This window comes from Rhinatrema bivittatum, chromosome 6, assembly GCF_901001135.1.
Source record: "Rhinatrema bivittatum chromosome 6, aRhiBiv1.1, whole genome shotgun sequence".
In the NCBI taxonomy this organism is placed as follows: domain Eukaryota; kingdom Metazoa; phylum Chordata; class Amphibia; order Gymnophiona; family Rhinatrematidae; genus Rhinatrema; species Rhinatrema bivittatum.
In genome coordinates, this window is record NC_042620.1 from 270,545,159 (window position 1) to 270,572,304 (window position 27,146).

At 46.4% G+C, this 27,146-nt stretch overlaps 1 protein-coding gene across 3 annotated transcripts in view; it reads right to left on the bottom strand.

Annotated features, from left to right (window-relative positions):
* FAAH2 (fatty acid amide hydrolase 2) overlaps nt 1-27,146 on the bottom strand; it is a 106,267-nt gene that overhangs the window by 42,917 nt on the left and 36,204 nt on the right. For all 3 annotated transcript variants that reach the window (XR_003857522.1, XM_029607187.1, XM_029607188.1), the window contains exons 5-7: nt 24,918-25,037; nt 24,290-24,425; nt 6,812-6,929 (exon numbers count right to left, since the gene is read on the bottom strand). Coding sequence is in view for 2 of the 3 variants with exons in the window: in XM_029607187.1 (XP_029463047.1) it covers nt 6,812-6,929; nt 24,290-24,425; nt 24,918-25,037 (374 nt within the window). In the remaining variant the exon portion in view is untranslated. The remainder of the gene's footprint in view (nt 1-6,811; nt 6,930-24,289; nt 24,426-24,917; nt 25,038-27,146) is intronic.

A 27,146-nucleotide genomic window follows, 5' to 3' on the forward strand; every position in this document is an offset into this window, starting at 1 on the left:
GGTGCAAGGCCGCTACGGGAGCCCATCCCCGTAGCGGTGAAGAGAAAACCCAACCCCGATGGTGCAAGGCCGCTACGGGAGCCCAGCCCCGTAGCGGTGAAGAGAAAACCCAACCCCGATGGTGCAAGGCCGCTACGGGAGCCCAGCCCCGTAGCGGTGAAAAGAAAACCCGACCGCGATGGTGCAAGGCCGCTACGGGAGCCCAGCCCCGTAGCGGTGAAAAGAAAACCCGACCGCGATGGTGCAAGGCCGCTACGGGAGCCCAGCCCCGTAGCGGTGAAGAGGAAAACCCGACCCCTAGCGACGAAGAGGAAACCCGACCTCTGACTGAGGCGCCCATCCCCGTGGCGCCGAAAAAAGAAGGCCCGCCGGATTAAAGCCACGGCGGAACCGGAGCCCATCCCTGCAATGAAGGAAGAAGTTATTTTTGGTGAGAGCTGGTGTGTCTGTGTGTGAATGGGGGCCTGGGTGAGAGCTTGTGTGTGAATGGGGGCCTGAGTGAGAGCTTGTGTTTGAGGGTGTGAATGAATGCCTGGGTGAGAGCTTGTGTCTATGGGTGTGATTGGATGCATGGGTGAAAGCTTGTGTCTGTGGGTGTGAATGGATGCCTGGGTGAGAGCTTGTGTCTGTGGGTGTGAATGGGTGCCTGGGTGAGAGCTTGTGTCTGAGGGTGTGAATGGGTGCCTGGGTGAGAGCTTGTGTCTGTGGGTGTGAATGGGTGCCTGGGTGAGAGCTTGTGTCTGAGGGTGTGAATGGGTGCCTGGGGGAGAGCTTGTGTCTGAGGGTGTGAATGGGTGCCTGGGGGAGAGCTTGTGTCTGAGGGTGTGAATGGGTGCCTGGGGGAGAGCTTGTGTCTGTGGGTGTGAATGGGTACTTGGGTGAGAGCTTGTGTCTGTGGGTGTGAATGGGTACCTGGGTGAGAGCTTGTGTCATTGGGTGTGAATGGGTGCTTGGGTGAGAGCTTGTGTGTAGGGGTGTGAATGGAAGCCTGGGTGAGAGCTGGTGTGAATGGGTGTAAGAGCTTTTGTGTGTGATTGAGAGCTTGTATATGAGAGAACATGAGTGTGATTGAGAGAGCGAGACTGGTCAGGGAGGTGATGTGTTTCTGTGTGAGAGAGAGAAACTGGTCAGGAAGATGACTGGTGTGAAAGAGACCGAGACTGGTCGTGGGGTCTATTTGGGGTGTGTGTGTTGTGAGTGACTGGTTGTGGGTGCTAAGGAAGAAGATTGAGGACAGAGCTTCAGCAGCCCTTGCTGCTTCTGGTTAGTGCTATTGGCCTGGAAGGGAAAGGAGTAGGAGAGTTGCTGGAGAAGGTAAGTAAAGGTGGCTTTTTAAATTTATTTTTGATTGACTGCCATTTTAATTATTGGGTATTATGCGATGTCTGCTGTTTTGAAATATTTTATTGATATTTGGACATGTTTTAATAATTTTTATGAGTATTTAATTGAATATTATTCTGTTCAGCAGCTGCTTTGTAACATTTTTGGTATAACTTTACAATGATTTCTGTGTGGGGCTCTGTAGCAGCTTGGCTTATTCTGTTTTCCCAATAGGAAATGTTTTAGTGTTTAGGGCCTGGTTTAATAGTTGTATTTCTTAGATAGGGTTGTTACTGTGTGCGTGTGTTCCGTAATACAGGTGTAACTTTGTGCAGGTTAGTTTGTGTGCATTATTGCAAATCCTGAGTCTGTTAGGTGCTATATTTCTCTTTCCATTTCTCCAGGTTCGCACTGTATGCAGAGTGGCTTTTTTGGTTTTCCGTTCCAGTTTCTGTCTCCATATTTATAATTTGTGTTTTTTTTCTGTACTTGGTGAAGGTCAGTTCTGGGTGTGTGACCAAAGTGAGGTGTTTTACTAGCATGTAGGCATTTGTATCAATCTTATTTGATGTGTTTTCTCAATAGGATATGTGTTTTCTCAATAGGATATGCATTAGTGGTAAATTACTGTCTTTTCATAAGGAAGGCTATTGTGCCTGGTAGTAAAGGGAGTTTGTTTTGCTTTTACTGAGATGTCATCAGAACCAGAATATCTTTTTTTTGTATGGTGAGTTGTACAGGTTATGCCCTAGATCTGCTCTGCACTCATAGCTGAGGGTTGAGGGGATTCCTGTGGATGCAGAGTGCATGTTTACACTTAGCCCCGTGATGGTCACATGTTCAGTGTGTCACGCATATGAGAACCATTTGTCAGGTGTGTCCCGGCCAAAAAAAGGTTGAGAACCACTGGTCTAGATGATACTGCTTCACAAAAATGTGGCCGCTCTCCAAATATTGGTGGGCGCCAGCGCCTGAGCCCACGATGCGGACTGCATGCATACCAATCCCAGATCCAGTTGCCCTTCAGTAGGTAAGCCGACTCAACCGTCACCTTTATCCAGCAAGCCAAAGTAGCCTTAGAGGCCACCACCAAAAAGGACAAATAACTTGTCCGACTTGCGAAAATCAATTTGTGACCTCCAAATAGCACAGGATGAAACTTCGCACATCCAAACACCTGAGAGAACAATACTCTGGGCCGCACTCTTCTCAAGGAAAGGTCAGGAGGGAAATCGCCTGATTGATATGAAAAGCTGAATTGACCTGTGGGAGAAAGGAAGGCACTGGTCTAAAAACCTTTCCATCTGAAGAGATCACCAGAAAGGGGTCCCGACAAGAAAGAGCCTGAAGTTGCAAGACCTGCCACACAACAGATCACAACCAAAAAAGCCATCTTCAACAACAAATCTTTTAAAGAACTCTGCTTCAATGGTTCGAAAGGGGCCCCCGAGCTCTGAAAATCAGATTAAGGTCCCATGGGGGAACAATGGGCCGGAAGGGTGGCCGTAGCCTTTTCACACTCTTCAGGAAGTGGAACACATCCCAGTGAGCGGCAATAGAGGAACCCTCTATGATCCCCCAGTAACATGCAATAGCCGCCACCTGCACCTTTAAGGAGTTCAGGGCCAGTCCCTTTATCTAGACTGCCCTGAACAAAAGGCCAAGATGCAAAAATCCATGGCTTACCTGGCATGACAGAATTGCGGATGTAAGCCAAGGAGGTAGACCATTTCTGGGACTTCGATATGTGGACAGCACCATGGAAGAATATCCCTTCTTACGGAGATGTCTCCGCTCAAGAGCCAGGCATTAAGAGGGAATGGAGCCAGATCCTCCATGACCACGAGCCCCTGAACCAAAAGGCCTTGTATCTTCGGGAGGCGCAAGGGTAAGCTCACCTGAAGCCGGAACAGATCTGAGTCCAAAGGCCAATCGAGCGCGACCAGTATCACTCAGTTGCACTCCAGCTCTATCCATCATGGTAGCTTGCCTATGAGCACCCACAGAGAGAAGGCATACAGGAGCTCCCTCTTCAGCCAAGGCTGCATCAGGGCATTGATCCCCATTGAGCCCTGCTCCTATCGTTGGCTGGAGAGACGATCTACCTTCATGTTCCGCTAGGCCGCCATCAGATCCAGATGAGGATTACCCCATTTGTGACAAATAATGCTTAATGCATCTATGCTGAACTCCCATTCCCTGGGATCTAAACAATTTTGGCTAAGAAAATCGGCTGGAACATACTCCTGGCCTGCCGACAGCAGGCTGAGGTGCCTTTCTGTCCATGGGAAAAAAGGGATGTTTCCGGCACGTCCCCACAGCTCCTGGTTCCCCCTCATGTGCCACCACAGTGGCGTTGTCTGAAAGGTCCCGAATAGCCCTTCCCTGAATTAGTGGGAGGAAGTGGAGGACAGCTAGGTGAATCATCCTGGTCTCCAACATGTTGATGGACCACAGAGCCTCCTCTGGGAACCTACTCCCCTGAGCCACCTGAGTTGGATAATGAGCCCCCCAGCCGGAGAGGCTCATGTCCATGGTGACCAGGACCCAAGCTGGCATAACAAGGCTTACTCCATTCAACAAGAGGGGAGGGTTTAACAACCAGAACAAAAACTGACGTACTGACTGTCTCAAGGGGGAGTCAAACTCTATAGTCTTGAGACTGCAGAGACCATCAAGTCAGAAGCGACTCCTGAAGTGGCCGCATGTGATCCCTGGCCCATGGCACCAAATCCAGAGTCTCCGCCATTAGCCCGAGTACTTATAGATAATCCCATGCTGAAGGGATCAACAAATCCAGAAAATCCTGCTCCTGACTGAGAATCTTGCGCACCTTCTTATCTGTGAGAAACTCTTGGCCCGCCCGCATGTCAAACCATGTACTCCAGAGACTGCATGGGCTGTAGAGAACTTTTTGGAAAATTGATTACTCAGTTCTAGTCTAAAAACTGAACCACTCGACGAGTCATTTGCTCCGCCTCATTGTGAGACAGTGCTCAAATTAATCAATCATTGAGATACGGGTGGACTGTGATTTCTCGGACCATAGGGCTGCCGCCAGCATGACCATCATCTTGGTGAAGACCCATGGCATAGTTGCAAGACCGAAGGGTAACTCGCCAAACTGGAAGTGTTCTCGCAGCACACAGAAACAGAGATACCTCTCTCTGATCCATGTCCAAATGGGAATATGCATATAACCCTTAATGAGGGTTTTTAATCTCAAGGGCACACAAACATATTTATTTCTCTGGGGCTGCTCCAGCTGCACTCCTCCCATACATGACTCTCTTTCTCCCAAGGGTGGATTCTTTTTATGGGGGGAAGCTCTCACTTATGGCCCAGATAGTGGTATATAGCTCTCTCTCTGTTTGGGGTTAGCTCCTGCACCCCAGGGTGTGAGATGCTGGGACATACCAGGCAAGACAATGCACTGGATATTACAATAAATGTTTACTGATTCTGTAATAATTAAAATTACATCTGACTGTATTTCTCTGTAGGTAGGTGTTCTTTTATTTCAGGCATCTGGGTAGAGCTCCCATGGTGATTTTAAGTGCACAAAGCTCACCCAGCAGCTAACCAGAAATCCTACTAGATGGGTCCCCAACTTCACAGTAAAAATCCTACCTTGCTCCATCTCCTTCCTGGACACCCAGCCCATCCTGGTCCCATGAGTGGAGATCCAATTGGGATCTCCCGGTCTTGATCCTTCATTCTTGTTATTACTGGGGACTTCTCATGAGGAAAATTCAAAATGGGATCAGGCTACCTCAGCACTGAAATTCCTGTGGAAAGTAGGAATCTAAAAACCTCCCAACGTCGGTCAGATTCAAAAAAATATTTCTAATAGAAAACTGGATATACCTTCAGCCATCACTGTCTCTCTCAGCAGGATCTGTCACTACTGCCTGTCCACCTAGGGTTTAGTGGACTCACAGGTCTTCAGTCCCCTGGACACGAGCCCTCTCACCTCAAGAGGGTATCTGGCATGAAAATCTCTCTCATCTGTAAATTAGTGAAAGAAGGACTCTGGCAGGAGTGCATGGTGAGGTATCACTTCTAATTGCAACTCCTTCAGGGTGAAGCTGGGAGGCCTCACCAGAGTGTAAAACTTAAACATCCTTACTGTTCCAAAGCTTCCTCAAACTGATCTCTCAGAGTTCTAAAATGGCTGGGCTAAATATGGTTGAGGCATCCAATCACAGCTCTCCAAGTGGGAGGGGCCTCTGTCAGCGCCATGCCTGCTGTGCATGTGCACACCTAATCCTAGGTGCAGCATATACACCAGGCCCGCCTTCAACAGTCACCCCCTCAGAACTGCCCCAGATCCCCGGGACAAACAAGGTGTCAGCATTTTCTCTCACCCTCCTCACCGCTTTCCACATGGTCTAATAACTTCTCTGTTTTCTTTTTTTTTTTTCTGAAGAAACAGTACCCCCTCAAGGGGAACGGGAAAAAGGAAATACTTCCCTGCAACTGGCCGGACGCAGCTGAGAGGACTTCAGAGGAGACGAGTGAACTAAGACTCCTGGCTTTCAGCCCCTCCGGACCGAGCTAGTACAGGGATCACCAACTCCCCACTCTCCCATGAAGGAACCTAGCACCTCAGAGAGCACCTCTTCTGCTATTTTCTGTCTCTTATACTCTTTTTTTTTTTTAAATTTAACTATTTCTCTTCCAGACTGCAGGTTTGCACCTCTACCATATGCTGGAGACAGAGAAATACTGAGGGACTGCAGGTGGCATTCTTGATTATGTAGCAGTACCTGGAAAGTTTTTATTCTCTGCCTCCATCTGCTGGTAGGCCACTTGTCTGGACTGATCTGGGGCAGAAAGTAGGTTGTGTAACTTGAAAAAGACTTTTGCATCACATTTTAAAATGTGTAATGCCATGAAATCTCTTCAAAGTGCAGTGAACTGGATACATTCATTTTGAGAAGAGAGCAGAACAGCGATCATTCTCTCTCCCAGGCCTGGGAGTTTTTTCCTATTCATTTGGGCTTCCAGTTCACTTTGATAATGGGGCTGGGGATCCAGTGTTCATGAGCCTTGAGGGACAAACCCTCCAAAGCCATCTTCCCCGGTACCCTGAGAAATGTCCACCCCTTTCAATGCGCAACTTACACCAGATAAGGAGGGGGCATTCCTGGGCACCGTGCTTTAGGTCGGAGGAGGGAAATAACACAAGCAGATTATGTTTTAGTAAGCCATGTGTGTTATTTTGTATGGAAAAAGTACTCGCAGGAAAAGCAGGTGCAAAATCTCTGCAGGTACAATTTCCAGGAGCAATTTTCCTGGGTAAAGCTTGCTCAGACTTTCTCTTTGAAAATTGGTGGAAAAGGCCACAGGTAAATGTACCTGTAGGCACTGCATCTATGCGGGCACTTCTGCAAATTGCCAGTTATCCTCGCAGAGGTGAACATGAGCAATGTCAGCGGCTCTCCTGCAAGAAGGAGTAATAATCAACAAGAATTCTCACACTCACCTTTTTCTGGGCCTGAAGAAGCTCCTGATCGACAGGCGACACAAATGCCGAACCCCCATCGTGCTCCATAGAGTAGAATTTTATGTCCACCAGCGGCACTTCCTTGTCTAGCTTCAGCCTAAGTGGTGAAAGAAGACACATTTACTACCACTCTAGTGCAGTAGAACTAGTAAAAATATATTTTACAGACTTTACCGTGCCCTTTCTGGAAGGATCTCCTTGGGAGCCAGACGAATGGGATACCATAGTGGGGTGTTGCTCCAGTGGGGATAAAAACCCTGGTACAATAGCCAGAGAGCAGTATATCAGGGGACTGTGCTCTTCAGCTTCAAAGCCCATAGTAGGAATGCAGAAAGAAGAGCTAAAGAGCAACACTAAAGAATGGAGATTACTATAACCAAGAGCAAAGCCATGATAAATGCAGCTGCCCATAAAAAAATAAAACCATTGAAAATAACATGAAAGTACATCAAGAGACTTGGAGGCAATCTGAGTGGATTTCTGCAGCAAAGAGGTGAAAACTGGATGGTTCAAAGGGGGAAAGGGGGTACAAATACAAGACCAAAACCAATATCAACAAGGAAAACTGTCTTCAATGTGAGCAACCACAGGGACCCACCACCCTTCAGCTGGGAGAACTGCGACTGAGAGTTCAGGTCCCAAAGATACCAGAATCCAAAGAGGTGGCTGAATATTGTAGACCCCGCGTAATAAATGAAACCCATTATATAGGAAGACAAAAGCCGACCTTGAACCCGGTCCCTAAACCCTGAGCATTGCCATCTTCAAGGTATTCAGGGTTAACCCTTTTGCCAGCCCTTCTTGAAGAAAGTCAAGTATCAACTACACAGATTACATATTCAACTCGCAGTTGCATCCTGAGCACCAAGCCTCAAAAACTCTCCAGAAGTGTATGTAAGCTGAAAAACTTCCTTAGCCCCCAAAAGCATGGCTATCACCACTGGAGAATAGTGTTGTTTCATCAAGCATGCCCTCTCACAGATCAGACTATAAGACAAAATTGATAGAAAATTGGTTCTTACCTGCTAATTTTCGTTCCTGTAGTACCACGGATCAGTCCAGACTGCTGGGTTTTGCCTCCCTTCCAGCAGATGGAGATAGAGAAAACCTTGAAGAGCACCCCCTCTTATACCGGTGTGCCAGCTGCGTCTCTTCAGTATTAACATTACCAAAGCAGAATAATCATTTTAATCAATGAACAGATCAAGCAAGGACAAGAAGAAAACTACCTACATACGAGAAATAATCTGTAGGCTTCTTCTGCAGCAACTAATAGAAAAAACTGTAGTAGAAAGCAACGAGCGGACTCTCTCCGAAAAACACCCTACCCACTGGGTGGGCATCTGGAATGATCCGTAGTACTACAGGAATGAAAATTAGCAGGAAAAAACCAATTTTCCTTTCCCTGCACATACCCAGATCAGTCCAGTCTGCTGGGATGTACCAAAGCTTCTCTAATTGGGCTGGGACCCGGAGAGTCCCGCTCGAATGACACTGCTCCCAAAGCTGTTGTCGTCCGGCGCCTGGACGTCCAAGCGATAGTGTCTGGCAAAAGTATGCAGAGACTTCCAAGTCACCGCTCTGCAGATTTCTTGCGGTGATACCATCTGGCTCTCTGCCCAGGAAGCAGCTTGTGACCGAATCGAATGAGCTTTTAGACCATCTGGAACTGGTTGCCCGCAACAAATATATGCGGAAGTGATAGCCTCCTTCAACCAACGGGCAATGGTAGTCTTGGATGCTTTATGACGTTTCTTAGGCCCACTCCACAGAACGAAAAGATGATCAGAAAGCTGAAAGGCATTGGTGACCTCGAAGTAACGCAAAAGCACTCTTCTGACATCTAAACACTTCAATTCTCTAGCATGAGGAGTACCCCAATCGAAAACCGGGAAGGCTGGAAGCTCCACAGACTGATTTAAATGGAAAGCCGAAACAACCTTCAGTAGAAAAGACAGAACCATTCTGAGCGACACTCCAGAATCAGAAATTCGTAGAAAAGGCTCCCTACAGGAGAGAGCTTGAATCTCCAAGATCCTTCTAGCGGAGCAGATAGCCACTAGAAACACCGTTTTGAGAGTCAGATATTTTAAGGTGTTCTTCTTGAGGGGCTCAAAAGGCGATTCACATAATTCCCGAAGCACTAAATTCAGGCTCCACGAAGGACAAATGGGACGAACCGGAGGGTTCAAGTGCTTTGCCCTCTAAGAAAACGTACCACATCAGGGTGCGCTGCCAGAGATGTACCCTTCACTTTGCCTCAAAGACAACATAAAGCTGCTATCTGCACGCGGTGGGAACTAAAGGATAACCCCTTGCTAAGACCTTTCTGTAGAAAAGCCAGAATCTGTACCACTGAGGCCCGATAAGGAAGGACCCCTTGCTCGCTACACCAAGAGTCGAAGACCTTCCATATCCTAACATAAATTAGCGAAGTAGAGGTCTTCCGTGCCCGTAGGAGGGTGGATATAACATCCTCAGGATAACCTTTCTTTCTCAGGATAACCTTTGCCTCCTCTATAAGCCAGGCCGCTAGACAGAAGTGATCCGCCTGGCTGAAAAATACCGGACCCTGACGCAGCAGGTTTGGAAGATGACTTAGATGGAGTGGACTGTCCAAGGCCAGATTGACAAGGTGGGCAAACCACAGTCTCTGAGGCTATTCCGGAGCTACTAGAATAACTGTTCCTGGGTGAGCTTCTATTTGCCTCAGAACCTTGCCCACCAAAGGCCACGGAGGAAACACATAGAGCAGAACGTCGTCGGGCCAGGGAAGCACCAAGGCATCCATTCCTTCCGCCCCGTGCTCCCTTCTGTGGCTGAAAAATCGCAGGGCCTTTGCATTTTGCTGAGTCGCCATCAGGTCCAAATGAGGAGTGCCCCATCGGCGAGAGATGAATGTCATTGCTTCGACGAACAGCTCCTATTCTCCAGGGTCCAGCTTCTGCCGGCTGAGAAAATCCGCCTGCACATTGTCGATTCCCACTATGTGAGAGGCCGCCAGTAGGGTTAGGTGCCATTCCGCCCAGGCCATCAGCTTCTCCGCTTCCAAGACTTCCGGAAAACTCTTGGTTTCCCCTTGATGGTTGATGTAGGCTACTGTTGTTGCATTGTCGGACAAAACTCGTACTGCCCGATTGCGGATGAGGGGGAGAAACCTCTGCAAAGCCAAGCACACCGCTCTCATTTCCAGGCGATTGATGGACCATCGTGCCTCCTCCTGCGACCACCATCCCTGGGCTGACTGAGATTGGCACACAGCTCCCCAACCGGAGAGGCTGGCATCTGTGGTAACTACTATCCATTGAGGCACCTTGAGATCCACACCTCGCCTCAAGTGGTCGAGGACAAGTCACCAAGACTGGACCTGGCGGATTCCATGAGTGGTAAAGGAACCTGGAATTCCTCCGACATCGGATTCCAGTGGGAAAGCAATGCTCTCTGCAAAGGACGCAAATGAGCAAACGCCCACGAAACAAACTCCAGAGTGGACGCCATGGATCCAAGAACCTGCAAGTAATCCCAGACTCTGGAAATTGGCACAGACAGGAGTTGTTGGACCTGTGACTTCAGCTTGGTTATCTGATCCTCCCTGAGGTAGACTTTGCCAACCCTGGTATCGAATCACGCTCCCAAGAAGTCCAGAACCTGGCAGGAAAACAGATAGCTCTTGGAAAGATTGATGACCCAACCGAGTGAGCATAGACAGTGTAAGACCTTGTGTATCGCCTGCCTGCAAAGGTCCTCTGATTTCGCCCGAATGAGTCAATCATCAAGGTATGGATAAACTAATATTCCCTCTCGTCTGAGAGCTGCTACCATTACCATCATTACCTTGGTGAAGGTGTGGGGAGCTGTCGCCAAACCAAACAACAGGGCACAGAACTGAAAATGCCTCCCGAGGATCATAAATCTGAGGAATATTTGATGCTCCTTGCAGATATGCTTCCGTGAGGTCCAGGGAAGCCAAAACCTTGCCGCTGCGCACCGTTGCAATGACTGAGTGCAGGGTTTCCATCCGAAAATGTGGTACTTTGAGAGCTCTGTTCACCTTTTTGAGATCCAGAATGGGACAGAAGGAACCTTCCTTTTTGGGCACTACAAAATAGATGGAGTATCTCCCGGTCCTGCACTCATCTGGAGGAACTGGAACGATGGCCCCAAGATTTTCCGGGCGGCACTGGGTCTGATTCACGATCTGTTTCTTTATCGGTGACCCGCAGGGAGAGATCAGTAACATGTCTCAGAGAGGCCGAGCAAATTCTAAAGCATAGCCATGTTCTATGATGTTTAGGACCCATTGGTCCGACGTCACTTTGACTCACTCCTCGTAGAACAGGGACAGCCATCCCCCTATGACTGGAATCGAGGAAAGGGTCGGAATTGTCTCATTGAGAGTGCTTGGGTCCCGAAGACCCTGATTGAACCCATCACAGTTCGGTCTACATCCTTGAAAGGAGTGAGACCAAGATTGAGACCTCCCTGACGACTGTCGCTGTCCCAGGGGAGGTGCCTTACTCTGGCAAAAATGCCTCTGATGCCGAAAGCGAGAGTGGGAAGAGAGAAAACCTTTAGGACCCCAAGGCTTGTCCTCAGGTAGCGTATGTACCTTATTCTCCCCTATGGACTTAATCAGTTGCTCCAGATCTTCCCCAAAGAGGAACTTGCCCTGGAAAGAGAGCGCTCCCAGCTGAGATTTGGACAAAACATCAGCAGACCAGTTGCGTAACCACAAAAGCTGCCTAGCCAAAACCATGGACACCACTGTCCTGGACACGGTACGGAGGAGGTCATATAAGGCATCCGCGCCAAATGCCACCGCTGCCTCTAAATGCTCAGCCTGCTCCGCCTCCTAAGGAGAGAGGTCTTTCGCACTGAGGAGTTGCTGAACCCACCTCAGGCTTGCTCGCTGCATGAGACTGCTGCAAACAGCAGCCCGAATTCCCAGCGCAGACTCCTCAAATATTTTCTTAAGACAGACCTCGAGATTTCTGTCCTGAATATCCTTAAGGGCCTCCACTCCTGCCACTGGAATAGTCGTCCTCTGGGTGACAGCTGACACTGAAGCATCTAACTTAGGAACCTTCAGGAGATCCAAGAAGTCCTCAGACAGCGGACAGAGCGTAGCCATAGCTCGTCCCACTCGCAAGCCAGATTCCGGAGAATCCCATTCACGGAGCATCAATTGTTGGAGCAAAGGATGAAAAAGAAATGTTGTCGCCGGACCCCGCAATCCAGCCAGTACAGGGTCTACCGTGTTCTGGCCTGGGACCTCCCTGAGGCAATAAAATTCCCAACTCGGAGAGGACGTGTGGGATTAGCGGGTCAAGTTCATAAAGTTCATCCCTCTGAAATAAACGGACGACCCTCAGGTCGTCGCCATCCACCGGCGAGGGCTTCTCTGGTTCATCACTCTGATCCCCCGCGTTGGAGGTTGGGGGAGGCGTGGAAATATCAGGCCCTGGATGCTCTATGGAGCCTGAGTCCCCTCAAGGAGGTTCACCATGACTCCGGACCTTACGAAGTCTAATCGCCCCCTGCAGCTCCAGCCACTTGGGGACCTTAGGAGGCGGAGGACCGTCCCGTGGCCTATGCACTGATGCCTCACCAAGTTGAGACTGGCTCACAAGATAAGCTTTGTGCATCAAAAGCACAAAGTCCGCGGTAAAGGCCGGCGGCTGACCTCCAAAATCCCCCACTAGGGGTGCAGGGTCATCATCCGCTCCATCCAAAAACGAGTCCTGAGGGCTGTCAGGGCTTGAATCAGCCGGGGAAAGGGAGGGCAGGAGATCCCCTCCCCATTCACTATATCTGACGCGACAGCATGCATTCAACATGGCTGCCATTCCCTTGCTCAGAGGGAACGGGGCAGCTGCGGTCTTTCGGGCCGTTCACCTGCTCCACGGACTTAGCCGCTGCTCCCCTGCCGACATCCGATGTCCCCTCGCATCGGGAGCAAAGGCCTGCGCGGGAGAGCCACGAAGCTGACTTCCCACAGGCCGAGCAACGAGGCACGAGGCATGACTGACTAAAAGGTGAGCGAGGAGAACCGGAGGTCGGGCGCTGAAGAAACGCAGGAGCTACACAGCCCTGCTGCTGAGTGTGCGGTCGCTGCGGCAGAAGTAAATAAAAAAGCGGCCGGCTTTTTTTTTTTTTTTTTTAAAAGGGGAAAGAAATGAGTTAGTAGTAGTAGAGCAAGAAAAAAAATGAGTTATTAGTAGTAGAGCAGGGAACAGGGAACAGGGAAGGGGAGGAACCGGGTCACCGATATTCACCCCTAGTGCCTCACAAAAGTAAGGAGCAGGCAGGGTATCCAACCCCAGCTCTGGATACCTGCAACCAGGAGGGATGGTCCCACCAGGACCTGCCAACCCCCTGGGAGGATTAACCTTGCTGTGAGTCCTGAGCTTGTTGTCCTGCTTCATCTGTTAAGGAAAAGGATATTAAGAAAAAAACTTCCCTAATCCTACTCTTTTTTTTTTTTTTTAAGTTCAAGACCGCAGGTTTTGTACCACTTCCATCTGCTGGAGACAGAAATACTGAAGAGATGCAGGTGGCACACCGGTATAAGAGGGGGTGTTCCTCAAGTTTTTCTCTGTCTCCATCTGCTGGAAGGGAGGCAAAACCCAGCAGTCTGGACTGATCCGGAAACGTACAGGGAACCGGAATTTCATGAAGCACCAGACTCTGGGGAGGGATATCCTTGTGCCCTAGAAGACGATGAGGGCTGTCGCACCATAGATGCCAAAGATCCACGTACCAAAGTCTCGGCTACATCCAGAACCACCAGAAGGACCATTCTCGGACAACCTGCTAGCCTCTGCAGCCCTCTACCTGTCATTGACCAAGGTGAAAACACTCAGTTTCCCCTCCATCGGCCACACCTGCCCTAGAGCATCTATTCCAAAAGACTTCACATCCTTTCTGCAACTGAAGAACCTGTGCACTCTGGCAATCCCACTTAACACCATTAAATCCAAATCCAGCCAGCTCCACCCGGTGATTCTCAGACTGAAGACTCAGGATGACAGACTCCATTCTCCCAGGACCAGAGGATGGCAACAAATTATCTGATCACACACTGTTGGCGCCTGCCATGTGACTCGCTGATAAGGCCTGCAAATTCTGTTCCGCCCACAGTCAAAACAGATTCATCCCTAAAGACACCTGAGGACTTCGAGTTCCTCCCTAATGACATATGCACACCACCCTCTTATCGAAAAAACACTCTGATCACTTGTCCTAGCAAATGAGGAACGGTGTTGTGGCTCTCTGAAAATAAGAATACTTAACGCCACTAGCTGTAGAGAAAAGTTTTCTTTTTAAATGCTATAAAATAATAAGGCCTTATGAAAAGGCAGAGTCACATGCAAGACACTTGCATAAACTCTCTCCCAAATGATTTTACTGATAACACAGCATTATATAGAATTTCAGTTGTACATATCCAACCCCCTAACCTATGTTACATAATTGTCAAAATGTCTATGATTGGCTTCCCATTACAAATCAATTTTCTTAATGGCTGTATGGTAACTTGCTTTCATTCTCCAAGTTAATTAATCCTCATCTATATGTGAATGTTTTCTTGGAATTTGCCAGCATTAGCCACCTTGTGTTTGTTCTAAGAATATTTTCTATAATCTTAGATGGAGTGTCAACTGGCCTGTCCTTTTTCTAGTTCTAGATATGTTTCTATAATCTTATAATGTAAACTGACCTCGTCTCTGTTCTTAGATGGAATGTAAATGTTTTACAGTCTTGTAGCTTATTATCTTTATCTAGATTATAGCATCTGACTGTCTATTCAAACAACTACAACACTGCAACATAAATGTCATGTTACAATGCTATATTTCTAAGCAATTAATCAAAACTTAGGGGAACAGGAGTAATTACTTCTTGTGTGACATGTCAAACAGTGTTTCACTGAGACTAAAGGCCTATGAGCACCCACCTCAACACCAGTCAAATCACCCAGGTATCTAGGCACCTCTTTCGGGGACCATGGACCTTGACTCACCAATGAGCACCACAAACCCAACAAACTCACTTACATGGCCACAACATGTGGAGGATTAGCCTAGTGGTTAGAGCAGCAGGCTATGAACCAGGAGACCAGGGTTCAAGTCCCACTGTTGCTCCTTGTGACCTTGGGCAAGTCACTTTACCCTCCATTGCCTCAGGAACAAACTTACTGGGTCAAGTATCAAATCGTGTTATGGGCTAGCTTTGCATTTTGCCATAACACACAATATCGCACAGTTTTAACACCAAAAATATCTACACTTTTTTCAATTGCGTTAAGCTGTGCAATATCGTGCGTTATACCTATAACGCAAATTTGCAATTTTTTTGTTTTGGCCATTTTTAGGCTGGGGAAGGGCCTGAGATGCAGAAGGGGGAGGGGGAGAGGGAGAAGGAGAGAGAGAAAGCCTATCTACAAGGCCTTTGTAGTAGTTGGCTATTTATCTCTCTATAGGAGGCCCATCACCCAGGTAGAGTCCATCAAGCTAGGTTGAGAGAACATTGTACAAATCTCATCATTGTGTGAGTTTCCTCATCAAGCAGTTTAGGGACCTTTGCATCCCCCCCAGACCTCATCCATCTTTTACAACTCATACCCAAAGAGCAAATAGCATGTAAAGGGTAACCTATCCAAGTTGGACTTTGAAATGACAGTTGCTGACCATCCAGAGGAGCCGCCTAGCTGCTATTATGGAGGCCATTCCTCTACCTGTCGAACTAGCCAAAACATACCCGGCATCTGCAAGAAACACTGCTCCCAGCTCCTAGAAGGAGAATCTACCTCCAATTCATCCTGCATTTCCTGTGCCAGGCAAAGCCCAGATTATGCAACTATGCAACAGCAAGCTGAAATCTAAAGAGACCTGCTGACTGTTTTAAGGGCCTGCTTCAGCATAGCCTTTATCTTCAATCTTGAGCATCCTTAAGATCAACTCCACCCTCAACTGGCATGGCGGTTCTCTTAGTCACTGAGCACACCCAGGTATCCATCCTGGGAAAGTGAACTGTACCTTCAGCGTAAGGTCCAACGGATGCATTCTGGCAAGAGAGCGTCTGCCTTAAAATTCACCTTTGGAACTCTCCACTCCAAGTTAAACAAATCTTGCACCACCTGGGGGAGCAGAAGAAGCAAGACTACCTATGATTCGCGTCCTTCTCTGTAAGGAGTTGAAAGGGTATGGCTTAGCCCTGACAAACCCTGCAAAGTGAGCGACGCCGTTCGTCTGGAGGGGAGGGCTCCAAGAGGGCATCGTCAGAGTAGTCTGAGGACAGGTTAGTGGAGTCATCACCCCAGGGATCATAAGGACCTTCCTCCTCACTTGGGCCTGGACACCGAGGGCGAGGGCCATGAAGGGCATCAGCCCTGGGCTCTGAGGGCTTCAGAGGCCGTAAGTGCACAAATGGATCCCCCAGCATCGAGGGGATCATCGGCTGTGGTAAGCCGGAGGGATCCGGCAACAGCTCAGGGAACTGTGGGCGAGGGAACATGGTACCGGCCGTCCAAGAACTGGGATCGTGGAGGGCATCAGTGGGCATCGGTAGCCGGTGGGGCATCAAGGGCCCCTCAGGCACCAGCTGCATCAGGAGGGCGCCAAGGACATCCAGACACTCCAGCAGAGGTGCTAACATCGAGGGCGGAGGCTCGGGTATCAGTATGGGGGCCAATGGCACCAGTTCAACGCTCTGCAGTGCCTTGAGCACCGCCGATTGCACCCTGCGGTCCAATTCCTCCTGGAAGTCCTGGGTGGTCAGGATTGATGGAGGTGGAGGTGGACGAGGCGTCGGCGGCTCATCCTCGGATCCCCAAGGAGGCATGGTGCTCTGCACCAGTGTTGGTGGGAACGCCTCGGGCTACTGGGGGCAATGGAGGATGGGGCCTCTAATGGCTGGTGCCGCTTCGATGGCAACTCAGTGGTCACAGATGTCGCTCCAGAACCAGAACCGTGTCTGGACAGTGACTGATGCTGGTGTTTACGGAATCGATTCTGGTGCTTAGCCTGGTCTTTCCCAGCGCCAAGGAAGTCGATGAAATGGGGTGGGAGAGTGGAGAGGCCATCAAGTGTCAATCTCCCTCTCCCCAGTCCTTGGAGGTACTAGCCGGGGGGGAGAGGTTCAGACAGCTCCCCATGATCCTTGGGTGTTAAAGAGACTGATGCAGGCATTTTGTCGAGGCGACCCGACGCCCTTTGGATCATGCACCCACGGACGTCATGCGAGGCCCCAAGCAGAGGATGTAAACCTCATGCGGATCCGTGATAGACATAGTCCATGGCACTGGGGGCACCGACGAAAACTGGACGATGCCATGAAAAATACCCAGCGTGCGGTCGATGACCAACCGATACCGTAGGACGTAAGGTCTGGAATCAACCACAAGTTGGAAACAAATTGACCAAAAGTCTTACCGTACTGAGGAGGCACCGACCGTGAAGGGGGACTCGACGAGGAACTGGAAAAACCAGAAAATAAATCACGAAAAGTTGGAGCTCTATGGACCGTGAGGCAACTGCACCATGGAAAAGAAAAGACTGAAGGGGGACCTCACGTTAATGCTTGGATGGTAGCAGGCTGGGTATTCTCAGTCTGCTGACCAAAGTTTCTAGAAACTTTGACAAAGGTTTTCCGTGCCGGGCTCCATCGGATGACGTCAACCACATGTGAGGACTACCATCTTGCTTGTCCTAGGAGAAAGATATCCGCCCTATCTTCCTGGAAGTCCCCTTGGACCACACACTCAACAAAGGGAAAAAACAGAAAACAGTCACCTTTGCAGCCCCCTCAGATCAGCCCAGGCCAGGGCCTGCTTAAATGAGGGAGAATTATCTGTCACCTCAGGAACTCATAAGAACAGCCTATCCAGTCAGGCTAGTCCACAGCACAGCATGCAGGTACACCATCTGCTGGAGACAGAGAATAATGGCAGGCTGATGTACATGAGGAGTGACATCAGAAAGCTTTTGATCTCTGTCTCTATCTGCTAGTAGGTATGCATAACCCAATGGTAATGGACTGGCCTGACTGGTTGAAGAATTGTTAAACTGACTTTTTTTTTTTTTTTACATATATTTGTTCAAGTATTAGAGAACAGTATTTTGCTCTACATGTTTTGCAGTTTCAATAAGGAATCTGAACAAAAAAAATTAAGAAAAAAAATGTTTTGGAGAAAGAATTTAGAAGACAACTTTCAAAGGGATTTACTCAACTCCTGGTTGAAAATGGTCTCCCCCCCCCCAGAACAGCTTTCTCTGAATGCGTGTATTTTCAGCCAAAGTTAGTCACATACATGCTATTTTATTAAAAAATGGGGCAGTCTAGGAGCATTTCAGGGTAGAGTCAAGGGGAACACTGCAATTTTCTAAGGGATTTATGCAAGTACATTAGGCGATTGTGTGTGATTTTACACTCAGCTAATCTAGCACAATTGATATCAGGCTCGTCTGTTGTCTGCTATTGTTGAGTGGGAAGTTTAGGTGAACTGGGGAGAGTTCAGGGTAAAGAACTAGGAGGATCCTAATGATTTGGATGAACTGGGGGAGGTACTGGCAAACTGGTGATTTCAAAATAATTTTTTATTGTAATAGTGGCAAATACCATGTATAACAACTGTAAAGACAGCCACATTGTGTGCACACGTTTTAAAATACACTGAATTCCGCAAACAAATCAGGGCTCTATTTTTTTTCATGCGTACGTTTATAAAATAGGTAGATATTCGCACATATGCAGACATCCGCATATTTTATAATCTGCGCAGACCAGATGCACAAAGATTAGGAAATACTGTAATAGGCTGCCATGCAGTTATATATGTGTGTATATGGGACTGCGCAGAGTTGTTTGACAATTATCCTCATTGTACACTGATTTACTCTCCGCCTCCAATCGGCCAGCCATAGAAATAACGGGCACAGACGTACACAGGCACTTTGCGCGCACACACACACACACACACACACACACACACACACACACACACACACACACACGCTTTTATGTCTTTTTCAAACAGGAAACTACCCAGATAGTTTCCATTTGAAAATTAACTACAAGGTCCGAGTTTACAAAGGTGTGCACAATTTGCAATACTGTAATCCATTCACCCAATAAGGATTTGCACCAAAGATGTGCAAGTCATTCAGATTCTAGTTTAAACCAGATGAACTTCAGCCTGGTTTGAATTTTCAGATTTTCCCTCCAGGCATGAGACTTTTTGTTTAGATGGCAAATGGGAAAATTCAAAAGGAATTCAAATTTAAGCAAAGCGGGTTCAAAAATTTGAAGCAAATTCTTAACCTAACAAAAGCTGCTTCGAAGGCTATGAAAATCCAGATTTCAGATTTTTTTTTTTTTTACATGAAGGTCTAATGGACCAATCTCAAAAGCCTTCCAAATTTCTCCAGGTTCGTCAAATTATTCAATGGACCTCTCTTTTGAAGAAGTTCATGCACCTCTGTGTTCCACCTTTGTCCTTTTTCTCCCTCTCCCACTCGCAACCTCACCCCCTTTGATCAAAGCACACCAATTATGTAAGGGTTGATATCGTTCCGAGAACATGTAAGAGGGCTGAACTCTCTTTTAGCATCATTAGTCTCTCAGCATAGTGCTGCAAGGGAAGAAGTGGGATGAAAGGTACAAGCAAGTTTTCTTACCGTAAATGGTATTTTCCATAATAGCAGGATGAAGTAGCCATGCTGTATAGGTGATGTCAACAGGTGGCACCAGGTGGAGCTGTCTGTCAAAGCTTAAGCTTTCGGGCCCTACTGGGCATACACAAAGAAGCATTCTGGAAGTTTCCTCAGTTCTTATCCAAGCAATAAGATGATCAGATTAGTTAGAAATGCTGTCCAGGGAGAAAGGGTGGGAAGCATGTCTAATTCATCCTGTTATCTACGGAAAACACCGTTTATGGTAAGCAAACTTGCTTTTTTTTGTCAATAAGCAGGTTGAATTAGCCATACTGTATGGGGAGTCCCAAGCTGAGGAATGCGAAATTTATTTTTTTTTTTGCAACCCGGACTCCTCTGTGGACAGCATTTATTTAGACGACAGATGGTATAATACTGCTTTGTCCAACTTCACTATCTGATTTCGCCATTTCATCTAGGCAATAGTGTGAAGTGAAGATATGGACAGATGACCAGGTGGCTCACTTGCAGATATTCTCAATTGGTACATTTTCCAAATGAGCCAGGGAAATCGCTGCTGCACGTACCTGATGCGCTTCTCCGGAATTTGTCAGAGAAATGGATTGTGTCATATAACAATACTGTATGGGAGGTGGAGAAGGGAGAGTTACCTGAAAAGCTGCTGGAGGTTTTATCATCGCTACTCCAGGGGAAAAAGCTGGAATCCAGCCCTCGACGGTGAGCACGAGGCAGCTGGTTAATTACTTCCTTGTACGTCATCCGGAGGGGCCAGCCGAGAAGCCTCAAAACCAGCCCCCCTGGCATTCTCTCCCTGAGGTGAAGGGAGAGTTACCTGAAAAGCTGCCGGAGGTTTTATCATTGCTACTCCGGGGGAAAAAGCTGGAATCCAGCCCTCGACGGTGAGCACGGGGCAGCTGGTTAATTACTTCCTCGTACGTCATCCGGAGGGGCCGGCCGAGAAGCCTCAAAACCAGCCCCCCCTGCGGCGTGCAGCCGACGCTGGCGCGCTGCCTAAGCCGCGTGCGCCAAAGGGGCGCGCGGCTTTGAAAAACTTTTCCTGGACGTTTTTATTTGGGAATAAAGTTCTACCTCCCGTGACTCTCCACCTAAAGAGATCCAAGATTTTTGAAGCTCCGGTGATACGTGAGTAAAGCCTGAAGGCATAGCTTTATTATTGATTTATAATGCCTCATTCTGTGAGAAAACGGAGGGCTAAAGAGAAAGAGGCCCAGCCGGGATCAATTACTACTACGCTAGGCCCGATGGACGCTCATGTACATCGAGGAACATTGTTATCGGGTGAATGTTCGCTGAATGAGGGTAGGGAGAAAGATTTACCTGGCCCCTCTCTTGAACTTTGTACCACTCTATCCCCGATAGAACGAACGCCCCCAAGTAATCCAGCAGAGAAGAGGCCTCAAATCCTAACCCCTGCTCCGGTTGTATTCGGCGAAGATCAGAATTCACTAGAACAGGGAAGTAAAATATCACAGGATTTACCTAGCTTCTCGATATTACCATCGAATACCGGGGAAGAGATCAGAAGCACTGGCTTAGGGGGAAACCCTGGGGAGAAATATGTTTTTCCACAGTTAATAAAAGTTGATTTGATTAAACAACTATCTCTTTAGACTCTATCTGGGAAGCTATCCAGACTCTAAATGTTAATATCTACAATCAGATGTCGCCGGTGTATACATATGTGGAGAAAATGGATACACGACTTACGGATGTGGAAAAGGATATAAAACTGGATAAAGAGAATATTACCAAAATAAAAACTTAATTAGAGAACAATAAAGCTTTGCAGAGTACAATAATGAAGGAAAATCATATTTTGACTACCAGGATAGAGAATATGGAAAACATCTTGAAAGGGAAAAATATACGGTTTAATTTCCCAAAAAGTCAATTTATATCCCCTAAAGAGATGTGGAAAAAAAATATGTTAGAGATTTTAAAGGTTCCAGAGCAAGCCTTGCCCGTAACATCAAGGATATATTACATACCAGTTAGTAAAGCTAGGAAGGAAGTTGAGGAAAAAGAAAGTAAATGTATACCTCCTGTTGATTCGTTACAATTAAATTTAACAGAAATTCTGGAAACTTCTCAGAAAGATCAGACTATACCTGCTACTTTAGTGGTCTCTTTCCTGCTTGAAGCAGATAAAGAATGGACATTAAAAATGTTTTTTCGAAATAGATCTGAATCTTTTCTGGGTTATAATGTGAATATTTTTCCTGATCTCTCCAAAGCCACTCAAAAAAGAAGAAAACAATTCTTGATATTAAGATCTAGAGTTTTGGAAACTGGTGCGATGTTCTTATTAAAATTTCCCTGTAAATGTTTAGTTAAATACCAAGGTTTTTCATATGTTTTCTTTCAACCAAACCAGCTTACAGCTTTCCTTGTAGGAAAAAATCCAATACCAGGTAGTTCTTCCCCTATAGACTAGTGCAAAATAAGATATAAATGTTCGTTAATGATTGCTATAATGAACTGTGTTAAAGCTTCTTATTTTCTTATTAAGATTGCTTATGTAATAATTCCTTAAGGTTTAAAACTAGGATCTCTGATTGTGGACTCTGATATGGATACAAACATTGTATGATGTAATACTTTAATTTGTTTTGTATTAATTCCTATTTTTGTGTCTTTGTTTTCAAACAAGAATTGTTTTTCTTGAATATAAATTGTTTAAATTCAATAAAATATAAATAAAAACAAAACAAAAAACAATACTGTATGTAGGATGTAATCCAATTAAATAGAATTCTTTTCATGACATGACAGCCGTTCCTAATCTATTAGGGTCTTAGGACACAAAAAGTTAAGATTGCTTATGATTTTGTGTTCTTCATTTGTAATAGGCTAAGGCCCTTTTGCAATCTAGAGAATGTAACTGTGACACTCTCTTTGATATGGTTTTGGGAAAAAAATGGGAAGTGAAATGGTCTAATTCAAGTGGAAGGCAGAGACCACTATTGATAAGAGGCATTGAAGTTTGAGCGGCATTTAAAGTCAGTTCCGGGGGTTTTCCCGAATCAAAAGAACGCTATACCGCCATGTTTGTCAATAGGAGTGAGTAACCCTGGATGCGCTGTTTGGTTGTAGTGGACTTATGATTGATTTATACAAATCTTGGTATTTACTATGAACAAGGAGTTTTAACATGTAAGGTTTTTGATGCAGAACATTACCCTTGAAAAAGGACAAGTACGTCTGAAACAAGGTCCTGTGTCGGGAGACCAGAGTGTAAGCGGTGAATTGACACAAGAATAACCAGCATGGAATGGATATAGAAGAATAAGTTCGGAGCTAACCGACCATCGGCAATTGTTCAATGGAAGAATCAGTGCATTTCAAGCAAGTTAAGTAGTTCATAAATGAACATTTTAATTGCAGTATTTTAAAAAGTCTCAAAAATTTTTTTCTATACAACCTTAATGATTGTGACCTATGATTAAATATAAGGCAGAGTCCTAAAGCGACAGCTATCACGATGAAGCCTATTATGATGGTCATGAGTCCTAAATTAAGTAAGAATTGATATGATCATATGAGCGTCATTGAATGTTTATGATACGGATGCATGTTGGTGCTTTTCACAGTGAGTTGTTAGTACCAACTATCCAACATAGAAGAATTTTTTCACCTTCTGTATTTCACATTTAGTTGATCTCAGATAACTTATCATACTCCTCTTAAATGAGGTTGATGTGTGCGTAGTGGCAGATGCAGAGCGTTTCTTTGTCGGTGCAAGTGCATCATCTGAGGCGCATGGTGTGCCCTTTTTTGCTCATGCTGTATCATTTGGGGTGCATGACACACCATCTTTGGCGTATTGCATGGCACTTTCGGCACATGTGGGGTTTTCAGTGTATGGGACACAGTCTTCGATGTAGTTTTGGACTTTGCCACATGGTGCGTTGTCTTTGATGGTTGGCGCTTGTGGCAGGGTGATGCATCTCTACCCCCCATAATCTGATATTCAGCCTGTACAGGGTGGCCAATGGTATGGGACTGCCCTGGTAGTGCTCCTGCAGAGGATGGCTGGCGCTCCTGGGCCTGGGGATGATGTTGATGTCCCAGAAAGGATCTCTTCAACCAAGTAAATTCTCCTACCTCTCCCACCGAAGATGATGTGGAGGCTGAGGCATTAGAAACGGCGTGTCTGCTCAGGGTGGTGCTATTTTGTCAGCATGCTGCCTCTGTGCTCTAGGGGACATTCTTCCACATTCCTGGCAGTTGGCCTAGTCGTGATCCAGGTTAAGACAAAGGTAACAATAGTTGTGGTGGTCTGTAATAGACATAATGTGACCACAACCACAATACTTGAAGCCCAATGGATTTTCTGGGCCATGAGCACTGAAAAGTGCTTTGCTGGGGGTTCGCATAAGCAAGTTTTGTACAAAAAAAATGGAGGAGACTTCCAGAATATGCTCCTTCACATGGAAATCACTATGCCTGCCCATTAGGGCTCGAAAGCTTAAGCTTTGAGAGACAGCTCTGCCTGAAGATGTCATCCAAACAGCATGGCTAGTTCAGCCTGCTTATCGACAGAAAAAGAAATTTGCATCTCTGGCATAAAATGTAGGATTTCACATTTTCAGTGCTACATTAGACGTTAGCTCTGTACCAGAAATGCCCGTCATCTTACAGTATAGAAGCAGCTTATCTGAACTTCAGGCTACTCTACAGGACTTGGCATGTGTGAGCTTATGGGAAAGACTGTGGCATGCATTTAAGATGTGCAGTAAAACACAACTGAAAAAGGACATACTTGCTAATGCCACTGCCTGCCATGACCCTCAGCATAGGCTCAAGGTCCTCAGCATATCGACACATGGGGCCCGTGCACAGCAACGCCTCCTGGGCTCCAGTGGCATTGGGGAATTGGCCCTCATTAGGGACCACTCCTGAAAGAAAACAAAACATGTCCTTCATCAATAACAAGAATCATATAATGCATTCTAACCGCAAAGGAAATATTAGTCAATTGGTTGGCTCCATATTCTAATGTGTGAAATGTCAAGTGCTGAACCCAACACCCAGTCAAATCAATGAGGCAGGAAACAAAAAATGTAATCTGCTGCTTTGCATTTAAATTGCAAAAATGTGAGCACCTCCTTGCCCATCCCAATATGATTTAAAGCACATTAATGGCACTGTTCACATTATAAGCCTCATGTACACTCTGAGGGCATCTCTCAATTTTGTTTCAGCGTTCTGGCAACCTAAGATTGCACTGGACACAGTTCCTACATAACACATCCCCTGCCACCATTACTAAGGAGCAAAAATGGGTGAAAGGAGTTTCTCATAGTGAGAGTGATAATGCTACAGCCCCCCCATCACCTAAGGAAGCTGCAGAGGCTCAGATGAGCTACTGAAGAAGTGACAAACGTTACCACTGGTGGGTTTGTGCCCGAAGATGCCATTGAAGAAGGCTGGCATGCGAATGCTTCCGCCAATGTCAGAGCCCACTCCCATCACAGAGCCAGCGGCCGCTAGAATGCAGCCTTCGCCACCTGCACGAGAAGACGGTAAATGAAAAAAAGAGAGGGAAGAAAAAAAAAAAAAAAGAGCTGGACAATAAGGAAGCACAGACAGCGGAACAAATCGGCCTGCTGTTCCACCGTCTGCCGTGAATTACTGACTCAAGAACGGCAGCAATACATTTTGTAGGGTACCCGGGGGGGGGGGGTAAATCGGTGCCACTTGGACCAACGCTACAATTTTTTAAATTATTTTGGGATACGACAGACAGAAGCTGCTCAGCCTGCGCTACATTTTTTTTTTTATCCTGGAGGGGAGGGGGAGGGGTGGAATCGGGGTACTGCTGACCCTACTTCCTCCCCCCTCTCCCCCCCCCCCCCCCAATATTCAAAAGCTTGGTGAATGGCAAAGTTTCTGGGCTAACTTTATCTGGGTAACTTCAGCTGAGTATATATTCAGCAGTAATATTACCCGGATAAGTGCTTCTCAATACTTGGCTAAAGTTATCCAGACAAATGCTCCACTCGCTAGCTGATTGAAAATTGACCTCCTTGGTTTATATCAGATTTAGGGGAAATTTGGCTGAATTTAATAAAATGACCAGCTGTCCTGCATGTAGAGGGGTAGTCCCTCATTTTGTTTATGATATGGCTGGGGGAGGGGGGGGGTTTGCTATTTCCTTCAAAAAAATGATTCAAATCCAATGCATTTCAATGGTGCTTTATAACAAGTCTCTCTCATACCCAGCACATGTCCATTAATGTCCCTCCAAGTAACAAATGCTAAGCAGGGAGATTTAGGCAGTGCCATCTACCTGCCCGATTTTGCCAACTGGGCTGAATACTGCACGAAGGCCCGCCCTAGTGAGGCCCCTGACCCAGCCCCTTGGTTACTCAGCTAAATTCCGGCTGCTTGCGATCTTGACTTCGGAAATCTAGCCGGTTAAAGGGGGCCCGATTTTTAGATGGGTAGATCTGCCTGGTTAAAACCCGAACTTCAGCTGGGTAAATCTTTTAAATATTGATCCCTTTGTGTACACTGCATTAGTTCTCCTACTGTACTTAATAAGGATAATGATCAAAGCCATTTATGAGCATAAAACCCAGTTTTGTGTGTGAAAACAACCTCTTAAAAATGATTCAAGGGGGGTAAGCTTGCGTTTGCTTTTATGCACACTAGAAGAAGGCATTCCGAGGCGGAATGGGGCGGGGAAATGATTTAGGTGCATTCTTTCGATATTTAAAAGCATGCACAAAAATATACATGCACAAAGGGGCAATTTCCCCCAGGTAGGTGTAATTTTTTGCGTGTATGTCAGCACTGGTTTTGCACTTGCCCATGAATTTTTAAAAAGAGGACTGCAACATAAATCCACTTTGAAAATGTGGCTAAAATCTGCGGGCAAAAAATAGCCATGGATTTTAGATGATGCGGACTGTTTGGAAATTACCCAGAACAAGGTCCCTTTCAGAGCGTTTTACCCGCCCAAATTGCCCATTTGATCGAGTCAGCATACTGCCTTCTTTTGGCACCAAGATAACTAGTAATGCTGGCTCAACCCAAATTTAATGAGAGCATAAACTGCAATGAAAAATGTGCTAATATCCCCCTGATGCAGATTTGGACATTGAAACATGGACCCATGTCAGGGTTACAACAATTTAAATTCAAAACAGCATCATATTTAGTAGAAATATCAAAAGCTGATACCATGTAGTCTAATATGCGGGAACAGAGAAACCTCATAAAAAAATGGCGGGCTTTACTCCAATAGCCCTAATTGCCACTAATATAATTGTGCAGTCACAGGTAAGTATTCGGACAATCACCGAGTGATGGTCCGAATACTTACCTGTGACTGCACAACTATATTTCTCTAACTATATTTCTCTCTCTAACTATATTTCTCTAACTATATTTCTCTAACTATATTTCTTGTTCTCTAACTATATTTCTTGTTTTTTAATCTATTCTTCCATACTGCCTTTGGTTAACCCCTCGCCCAGTTCTCCTTCCCTGTTGATATGTATTTTCCAAGCCTTTTGTTAATATGTGAACCGGTATGATGTCCCCACTAATACCGGTATATAAAAGTTTCTAAATAAATAAATAAGTGATTTTGAAATAAAATCAGATTGAAA